Source organism: Lactuca sativa, chromosome 1 (genome assembly GCF_002870075.4).
Source record: "Lactuca sativa cultivar Salinas chromosome 1, Lsat_Salinas_v11, whole genome shotgun sequence".
Lineage (NCBI taxonomy): Eukaryota > Viridiplantae > Streptophyta > Magnoliopsida > Asterales > Asteraceae > Lactuca > Lactuca sativa.
This window is the reverse complement of record NC_056623.2, coordinates 89,549,055-89,560,377: the sequence shown is the minus strand read 5'-3', so window position 1 is coordinate 89,560,377 and position 11,323 is coordinate 89,549,055. Positions and strand designations below refer to the sequence as shown.

General features: G+C 31.2%; 1 protein-coding gene across 1 annotated transcript; it reads left to right on the top strand.

The window, feature by feature from the left end:
- The first annotated feature begins 8,058 nt into the window (after positions 1–8,058).
- On the top strand, positions 8,059–10,054 carry LOC111896901 (probable glucan endo-1,3-beta-glucosidase A6). The gene is made up of 2 exons (XM_023892868.3): positions 8,059–8,395; positions 8,471–10,054. The coding sequence occupies exons 1-2, from the start codon at positions 8,299–8,301 to the stop codon at positions 9,505–9,507; spliced, it is 1,134 nt and encodes a 377-aa protein (XP_023748636.1). The 5' UTR covers positions 8,059–8,298; the 3' UTR covers positions 9,508–10,054.
- The last annotated feature ends 1,269 nt before the right edge of the window (positions 10,055–11,323 follow it).

Here is an 11,323-nt window from a genome sequence, read left to right as displayed (position 1 = left end):
AATATTTATTGTGGCTAATTATTAGTCTTATTATTATTATATAAGAGTTTAAACAATACTTTCTAACCACTATCTACAGACAGGGTCAGACATAAAACACCGGAGGGCAGGACCATTCTGGCATATAGCACTTCTGAAATCCAACAACCCTATGCGGTCCTTTAAACCAGATTTCCCGCACCGCGAGTAGTTAGAAAGATATAATAACGACACTTATATAATAATAACTCAAATATTTATTATAAGTTCATAATAACAATACTAATTTTAAATATAAGTTATATTAAAATAGGGTAAGCATAACTTACTTACAAGGAGGTTTTAGCTAGGAGTCGGGCTCTGCAAGAGCAGAACTTCATCGTTGAATCTTTCTAAGAAAGATTTGTGTAGCGCTTCAGCGCTCACTTTACTATACTAAAACTACAAAAAGAGAAGTCGAATCACGAGGGACCGAAATGCTAGGGGGATAAGAACAGAAAGACTCTTGAATAAAGAGAATGGTGCAAGAAATATGAGAGTCCAAGCCTCTTATTTATAGTAATTAAATTTACAAAAACTACCCTCCATAATTACTTAATGACCTTATAGTTATATAAACGACTAAACACCCCTTCATAATACTATTTTAAATAGATTTAACGATATTTTTACTAAACTAATTTCGAAAGTACTCAACACTAGTTTTATAATAACCGCATCGTCGATACCTTTCTAATGATATATACATTTGTATATATATGTGTACGTATATATGATTTATACTTTATTTTAATACGTAAATATACTATTATAATTTGTAACTCGTTCATACGGACTCCATTTTTGACGTTCTTTATATCCAAGCGTTGCTATTTACGAGTACTGTAACTTTCATTTAAACGACGTCAGCTAATTCTCATTCTATCTCAGATTTACAAAACATATATCGAATTTATCACGCTCGAAGAGTAAGGACAAGGTTTCGTCCATATCTTTAACATACGAGCTCTACTCTCGACATTCTTTATATCCGCGCATAGGTAAAAATAAGATCTAAAACTTTCATTTAGACTCCGTCAGCTAATTCTCGACCGATCTTAAATTTAACAGTAGGAGGAGATTATACTGTCAAATGTCCGCGTAAAATTCATAACTTCTACATACAGACTTCGTTTTCAGCTGTCTTTTTACATTTGAGTTCCTATTAATGAGATCTTCAACTCTCATTTAGGTCGCGCAGGCCAAAAACCGCTCGAGCTAAAATTCGAGTTTCAGGTCGTGCACTACTATGCCAAATGTTAGAAAATAACTTCCTCGTACGAAGTCAGATTTGGGCATTCTTTTGATGGACGCTCTCATTTTAACATATTCTACGACTTTTGTTTAGATTACCAAGGCTAAAAAGTCATCTATCGTAAATTCACTATTTACGTCTCCCGGTGTCGTGCCGGTTTTGCCGAAAAACTTCGACGAGCCATAACTTCTTCGTTATAACTCGGATTTTGGTGTTCTTTATATGTACGGAACCCTTGAGACATATTCTACAACTTGGTTAAGATTATTTATTCTAAATAATATTTTGTCGAAAAGTCGTTTTCGACCCCTATTATCTCTAAATTAACTAGCCCGGATCTGCGGGCATTATATATATATATATATATATATATATATATATATATATATATATATATATATAGAGAGAGAGAGAGAGAGAGAGAGAGAAAGATCTAGATTCAAATGTTTAAAGTATTTATTGTGTTATTATATGCATAAATGTGGACCAATCAAAATTTAAAAATATAAATAAATAAATAAAGGGTGATTAGGTAATTTTATAAACAACTTCCCCATATACTTTCCTATAATTATGCTAGTTGAATTTAACCTAATTTATCCCCTTTTAAGAGTAACGATACACACACACCCGCATATAGTTCCCAAGTCGAAGTCAAACATAAATCTTGGTTAAAGCGATACGCAGCCAATCACCGTCCTTCGATCCAGTCAATCAGTGTGTCCTTCGATCGAGCATCGTATTTTAACTACCTTTTTCTTCTGCCTTTTCTTGATTCTAATCTTGATCAAATTCACGTCTTAATATACTGATTGGGTGGGTTTTGATTCGAAGCGCAGTCTAGGGTTTTGCACTTTGTAATTTGTTATCGATCTATAGTAGTGAAGTGTGTATAGTAATGGCAGAATTGGGAGTCAATAAGAAGAAGAAGACTTTAGAGAAAAGCTTCCGAATATTTTGCTCTTTCAAAAAGAAGAAGAAGAAGAAGAAGAAGACATTGGTGGTTATTGGTGGCGGCGTAGCAGGTTCTCTTCTTTGCAAAACCCTTCAAAAGCATTGACATTTTGATTTCACCCTCATTGATTCGTAAGTTTCTAATCCTTCTCTTCTCTTCTCCCATGTTTTTTGATTGATTAGAATTTTTCTTAGCTGATATTCAATCGGAATGAAGAAAGAAGGGGAAAGAAAGTCTGATTTCTTGATTTCTGATTTCATGATCGCCTCAGATTCGATTTGATTTCGACGAGATTTTTAGTGTACAATTATAGGATTTGTTTTGATTTTAACTTGATTTTGGTTGAATTTTATGAAATGATTCATATTTCAATTTATGTTTTTTTTTCTGATTTAACACTTCATTTATGTGGACAATGCAGGATCTTGACAATGTTGAATTCTGAAAGGTATCAACTATGTTTATGTAGATGATTCAATGGATGATATTTGTGAGATTCCAATTCTATTGGAATGGAATCACGAATTCTAATTTTGTTGGAATTAAATCACGAATTCCAATTCCGTTGGAATCACAGAAGTTGATTCTTGAAGAATGGACCATAAAAGTGAAAGTGATTCTAAGCAACACTATTCTTTTAGAATGTTTTAGTTGTTAGATTTTGATGTTTTCTTTCCCGTTTTGAAAGTTTTTTTTAGTTTTATTCTTTAACAATAAATGTAGTTCTTAACAATTGTTACCCGTATTCTCTAAGAAATAATGTATTTTTTGTTTTTATTCTTCAATTGATTGTTCAAGAATTTGTTATTCTACAAGAAGTTTTTAAATTCATGATCAAGAATAGGTTCAAGAATATTTTTATTATTTATGGTTCAAGAATATTTTTATTTTTGAATATACTCATAAATATATTTTGTCACAATGTCCGAATTAAAATAATTATAATTCGTAAAATCGGATTTTTAAAATTAATAGAATTTATGATCCCTTAAAAAAATGCAATCTTTCTTTATTAAATTTATATTATTTGACTAAATTACCCTTGTAATTAATTAAGATGATATTTTTCAATTTTATTTAATTCAATAATATATATTAATCACTTTTTTAAAATAAGTAAAATTGATTGGCCCATATTTATGCATACAATAATACAATAAGTACTTTGAATAGAATAACCTAGGCTTATATATATATATATATATATATATATATATATATATATATATATATATATATATATATATATATATATATATATATATATATATATATTGTAATTTTTATTTTAAGATTAAATGAAATGTGAGAATATTTTATTTATGATTTTCAAAGTAGCAAAGAAAATAATTTCACAGATGGCAAGTACAAAATTCGTAGAAGACTCATACAAGATAAAGAGTTGATGAAAAATAATTTACTTGAAAGTATTTTTATTTGTACAGGTGATTGGGAAAATGACAAATAAAACTTTTTTCAAAAAAAAAAAAAAAGAAAAGAAAAGAAAAAAAGAAAGAAGAAGAAGATATGTTATTGAGATAAATGGAACCATCTCCAATAGAAATTAATAAGTAATCGAAGGTTAATAAATTTGGGTTACCACCACCTCTATGCTCCTTGACTCCTTGTGAGGAAAAAAAAACAAAAAAAACATCTTATATGGCTATGCAGTATAGTGGTCTAAGTTGATATATTTTAGTTTAACAAAAGTAAATTTGTGAGTGTTCTATGAGACTTGTCCAAAATTATTTGCGTAAACCTTCCCAACCTTGATGCTTTTTTGCGAGTTTGCTTTGATTATTTTTTGCAAATTGTGTGAACTATGTTTATGCACAGAAAATGGTTCATATTTATGTTAAGTGTGAATAATTGTTGATGGAATTTCTTTCAATTGGTATTATATGTCAATATTATGTATTGACGTGTGTAACTTGTTCATGACTTTGGATGATGTGTGAAACCTAAATAATGGAGTATTACTTTTTTCTTTTAAAGTGTCCAGCTGAGTATAACAGCCCATATGTAAGAGTTTAAGGAAGCCCATTCTTATCAGGAGACTTAAGATAATACCCACCGCACCATAATCATTATTTTTAGGATTTAGCCTTCGGGTATATATGGCACCTTCAACACATCATTAAGAAAATACCCACCACACCCTACCATAATCTTTTTTCTTTAGTTTCTCTATTTTTTTTTTCATTTTATCATTAATTATAAAAATAAATTTTATAATTTTATAAAACCTATCATTTAAACAAAAACATAACATTTAAATTGAAAATAAAAACACTATAAGACCAAAAAAAAGTTACGATAAATTAAAAACATACAACGATCTTAGCAATTTAAATTTATTTACTTAATGCTTTTGCTAGTGTTCGCCTTCAACGCTTGCACTACTTCAAGATCTTTGGGCGCCAAACCTTCGGTGCTTGTCCTAAGAATTATAAAGTAATTTATGAGGTGTTTTCGCTCTCGATCTGCTGTTTCTTGTTGTTGAAGTATTTCCAAGTGCTCACTTCTCAAAATAATATTTTCTTGTTGCAGTATTATGTGTTCCTCGAATAAAGCTCCAATTTTTGTTATATGCTTCGCTTTCATTTCACTTCCTTCCGCATGTTTTATCACGCGCTTCGATTTTTCACGTCCTCCCGGTCGCCAAGGACGAGAGATCTCTTCGATGTTGTTTGAAATTGCATCAGTGTTGTCGTTAAGGTCTATGTGAGTCATGCATTAGAAACGTCGACCGAATTCAAAATTCTTGACCTCTTAGATTGCATCTCCACTTTGTAACACCCATTTTGTAAGTATAAATTAAATTTATAGATTTATTTAAAAGTTTAAGATTTGGGGATTTTTGCAAAGCGCATCGCGATTTCTAAAAGTCATGAAGCCACGTGTGTATGTGTTTATATATATATATATATATATATATATATATATATATATATATATATATATATATATATACTAGTTTATAACCCGTGGAAACAATGAGTATAAAATTAATTAAAAGTTTATAATAAAACCTCAAAATTATTAATTAATTATTTTAAATAAATTATTAATTACGATATATTTTTATTAGTTATGTGAAATTATAATCGTTGGTTCAAATATATAAAATTAATTTTTAATATATATTAGACATTTTTTATTTGTGAACTAACGAAAACAATAATATAAAATTTAAAATGGAGAATAAATACATTGACTAATAACATTACATTAATTAGGGGGTCTAATAAATTTAAAAGGGATGACTAATAGATTGACAAGTGACATCATATTAATTAAGATGTCTAATATAATGACACATGGCAAAATGATTACTCTTTTATTAGTATAGGGACTAGGTGTAAGACCCATGTATTACATGAGTTCATTTAAAAAAATATATGAAATTCTAAACATTTGAGAAATTTGAATTTATAAAAAAAAAATAGAAAAATATTGGATTATTAAAATTAAATTGTTTGTTTTTCTTCTAAATTAAACAAATAATTTAGATAAATAAATAAAGGAAACTAATAAAACATCAACTTAGAAAAATTTGAAATTAGAAGGAAGTTAATTAATAAAATTGATATGCATGTATTATTATATTTATTGTAATTAATTATTACATTTCAATATTATGTGAAAATTAATAAAATGAAAAAAACCACAAAATATCATGTGGAAAAAAATTAATTGAAAATAACCACAAAATTACATGTGGCTAAATCAATGAGAGTATGACACATGGCAAAAAAATCTTCATTTATTATGGAGGATATATGTATATATATATATATATATATATATATATATACACACACACACACACACATACATATTTTTAGAGAAAAGAGAGAAGGACATGAAAGGGGAACCACCCCTCGCCAAACCGCACCGAGGGTGTGGTGTTTCTGGGTACGGTTCAATAACCGCGCAATACGAAAAGATAGTACATTGTCCGGTTTCATATAGTAGACAAGTATACTCATTCCTAGGCTCCTAGCCTATGTTAACTTGACTAATCAGGTCAAAGTTTTATAGGATAAAAATTCAATGTTAGTAATCGTTTAAAAAATGGAAGTTTTTGTTATATTGACTTCAATCTTAAGTCCCTTTTTGTCATGTCTTCTGCAATAATCAGGGGTGGCAACTCTCGACCCAACCTCTAACCCAATATTGTACCGACCCGAAAATAAACAGGTTTGAGTTGAGATTTTTGACCCATCAACCCCACCAACCTACTAATCCATTTATTCATGGGTTGGGTTGAGTTATCTGTTTGGGTTCGTGAGTCAACCCGCCAACCCGTGTGTGTGTGTATATATATATATATATATATATATATATATATATATACACACACACACTACATTTAAAAAATACATATATTTAATTATTAATGAAATCTTATTTCCTTCTGTAATATTATGTAGTATTGTATTCATTCGCCTTCCGTATTCATATAATCGTGTGGCTAGTTTTTTTGTGGTGCCCTAAGCAAAAAAGAAAACATACATACTCACGAGTCACGGACGAAGAACATATCATTGTATTAATTATGTTTTTTTTTTTGTATTCCTTATGCAGTTGATTTGAATGCGGCAGTTGACAACCTATCTCAAAATATAATGAATTTAAACAACAAGACAATATAGAGGCTATAAATTCCAACATACTTTAAGTTGTCATTTTGTGAGTTCTTTTTAGTACAAATAGTAGAACACATAAAATTATTTATGTAGCTTTCAAAAGATAATACATTTAATTTTGCATATTGTTTCTCTTTGAAGGTCATCATGAAGACAAGAAAAAGTTGGTGTTGGAGGAAGAAATGAGAATTCTAGCATGAATGAATTATCGAATTGGTTTTTGGATATTTTTGAACAAATGCACTTTGTTTGAAAGTTTTCATTTTTCAATTTTATTTGAATGTTAATGACTTTATGACTTTACGTTGAAAACCTCTTTTTTTTTTTTATGATAATGACTTTAATCACTTTATGATTTTATTTTGAAAAACCTTATTTTTTTTAAAACGTGTTGCTTATTTATTAAACGAGTTATATGAGTTGGGTTCGACCCACTAACCTGTGAACCCTCGAACCCATATACTTAAACGAGTTATATGGGTTGGGTTGGGTTGAAGTTTCCAACTCGTCAACCCATGACCCGTCAACCCGCTAATCTATATATTATATAGGTTGTGTTGAGTTTATGTTTTTTGACCCGCCAACCCACCAATCTGATTGTTAAACCTAGCAAAACAGTTACAAGTCTCATTTATTATATATGGCAGGATAAAACATGATGCGATGTGTTTGATGTTCGTTCATCATTGAAAATAGCTTACATACATAGCTTGTCGATTTTAATTTGGTCATTTCGTCACTATGTAAATGAACAAAATAGATAAATGGTGAAATCTATAAATTTGGACAATATTTGAGTGTCGATATTTGATAAAAACTTTCATCACCATACAATTATTTAAAATATACACTTTAAGGATCACAAAAGATGCACTTTTTCAGTTTTTCTAGACCATAATCTTACCAACTAATTTCTCTATTTACTATACCATAGTTTACTCTATTTGGTCACGTCTTTCATTCTCATGTTGCTCAATGAAATTCAATAACATTTATATTCATGTTTAAACCACACAATAAAATAAATTAACGAAAACATTTTTTTTATTAACGACAGACCATCTCAAAGCTGAAAGTTGATTTCTACATGACTCAATTCCAACGGACCTTGATTGTAGTAACTCAACCCAAGTTATATAACTTTAAATTTCAAATGAAAAAAAAGGTCTCAATTTTGTTTCCAACATTTCAAAATACAAATTATTAACATATATTAAGGGTCTGACTCATAATCTTTACCTTGCTCAATTCTAAATTATACAATCATTTCTAAATCAAACTCTCACAAAGATCATTGTCACCCAAATAACTCACAAACCTTAGGAGGTTCACCAATCACTCTTTACTCTTTCTTTTAACACCATATATCTTCATGTATATATACATCATCTTACACCCTTCTTCACATCTCATCTCAAATGATATTTGCATTTGCATTCTTTCATATGCAAAATCACAAATTCACCAAAATGGCTCTTCTTTTCCTCACTTTCCTATGTCTCATTACTTCCTCAAGTACCAATTCCTTACATTAATTCTAACTTTTCTTTTATGTTTTTCATTCTAACCCTTTTTTTTTGAATTTTTTAGGGGCGGCTATATTAAACAGGATCGGTATAAACTACGGAAGGCTAGGAAACAACCTTCCATCACCCGCGAAATCAATCGAACTTTTACAAAGCATGAACGCAGGTAGAGTCAAACTTTATGATGCTGACCATGAAATCCTCCATCTTTTATCGGGGAAGAACATCGAGGTGGCAATCACAGTCGCTAACGACGAAATCTCCGCCATTGCTTCAAATCAACATTTAGCAGATCAATGGGTATACGAACACGTCTTAGCTCACTACCCTAGTACCAAAATCCGATTCGTGTTAGTAGGAAACGAAGTCCTAAGCTCCACAAACACAGTTCAAGATATGCAAATCGCAAAAGATCTTGTCCCCGCAATGAGACGAATCAAAAACACGATAAAATCACAAGGGATTCGGAACATCAAAGTCGGAACTCCACTTGCAATGGACATGATGGGAACGACGTTTCCGCCTTCAAACGGGAGTTTCAAGCCGGAGATGCGGGAATTGATGATTCCATTGTTGAAGTACTTAAATGGGACAAGATCTTTCTTCTTTGTGGATGTTTATCCGTATTTCGCGTGGGCGGAAAGTCGCGCGAATAATCAAACAGGGATTGATCTTGGGTTTGCTTTGTTGAGAAGTGGGAATATGACGTATACGGATCCACAAAGCGGATTGGTGTACACGGATTTACTCGATCAAATGCTTGATTCAGTTGTTTATGCGATGGCGAAATTGGGATATGATGATGTGATGCTTGCAATTGCGGAAACTGGGTGGCCACATGAAGGTGATTCAGATGAGTTTGGAGCGAATAAAGAGAATGCAGCTGAGTATAACAACAATTTGATAAAGAAAATGTCTGCAACTCCAAGTAATGGAACTCCAGCTAGACCAGGGGCTGTTATTCCAACTTTTATATTTTCGATGTATGATGAGAATCAGAAATATGGACCTGCAACTGAAAGACACTGGGGGTTGATGAATCCAGATGGGAGTGCTGTTTATGCAGTGAACATAACTGGGAAGGTTAATCCATCTGATTAGTTATCATCACTTATCAGATTCGGAGATATCAGAGATTTGAATCTCAATAATTCTTAGTAAATAATGAGATTTTATGTTTGGAATTTGTTTTAAACCGAGTGATTTCGGGATTATTGGAAGTAATTAATAGAAATGTTTTTGGTTTAACAGTTTTTGTGTGAATGCTCGATGGTTGAAGGATTGATAAGAAGAATATGAGTCTGAGTATGAGTTGGGAATTTGGGGTGAAAAAACCAGAAAACTCGAACTAAATCGATAATTTAATTTCAAAGTTCGTAAGTAACAAGATCTATATAGGAAATGATAGATGAAGAGCGTATGAAGATGTTAACATTGATCTCGATGAATGAAAATGACATAATTAGGGTGGGATAAAGTTGCCAATGCGAGTCACGCACAGAGTTACCTCAATTCCATATAGGATTGGGGTGTGGTAAAACCATAGGGGGGATGTGGTGGAGAAGAAAGGAAGAAGAGAGAGATAGAAGAGAGATGGTAGGAGAAGAGAGTGAGGAGAGAGGAGAGAGATGCGGCCAAATTTAATTGCATACGACCAAACCGCAGTGGAGTGGTGGGGGCGGTGTTCCCTACTGTCACCTGACAATAGGGGTGAGCATTTGGACCGGCCCGGACTGGCTCTTGGACCGGACCGGTTATGGAGAATTTTGTGGACCATGGACCGGACCGGATGAGTCGTGTCCGTGTCCGTGTCCGTGTCCGGGTCCGGGTTTTCCGGTTTTTGGACCCGTTTAGACCGGTACAACTTTAATTGCATAGAGTATAATAAGTAATCTACATTGATGTATAATATTATAACTTGCAAAATTAATATGTTTTCGTTTCATGCCTAACTAATCTACATTGATGTATAATATTATAACTTGCAATTTGCAAAAATTAATTTTCCAAATAAAAGCAACTAACATATAAATCAAGTTCACCAACAAAAGTTAAACAATTTTAAGACAAACATACAAAAGTATTACCGTAACAACAAAAATCATAGTTTAAACTTTAAAATCAATATGTAACATATTTAAAGCTTGTGCAATCTCTAAATAAACACAAATGAAAATGTTGTTAGTATTTAATAAAAAGTAATAATTGTATAAAAAAAGAATACATATTGTAATTTTTTTATCCAAAGTTATATCATCATCGTTCAAGATGTCACCAACGTTGTCAACTATCGGATTTGTAAACTTTATCACCCAATCATGGGTGCATAACAAAGCTTCAACTATCAATGTTGATAAACTAGTTTGATACTCACTTACAACTCTACCACAAGTGCTAAACGCGGACTCGGAATTATAGTATAAAATAATACTAAAAAGCTGAAATATTTCAGCTTTGATAGCTCTACTTTGAAGGATTGTAACTCAATGAATATAATACCAAAATAAACAAAATTATAGTCTAAATTCATCTACAAATTGTAAACTAAATGTTGGAAAAAACCGTAGGTCAATCCGACTTAAAACGAATGAGTTATGAGTGTTTAAAAAACGTCACAGATTATAAAATCTTGCTAAAAAGCTGAATTTTTTCAACTTTGATAGCTCTACTTTAAAGGATTGTAGCTCAGTGAATATAATACCAAAATAAACAAAATTATAGTCTAAACTCATCTACAAACTGTAAACTAAATGTTGGAAAAAATCGGAGGTCAATCCAACTTAAAACGAATGAGTTATGGGTGTTTAAAAACCGTCACAGCTTACAAAATGTTGCTGAAAAACTGAATTTTTTCAGCTTTGATAGCTCTACTTTGAAGGATTGTAACACGGTGAATATAATACCAAAATAAACAAAA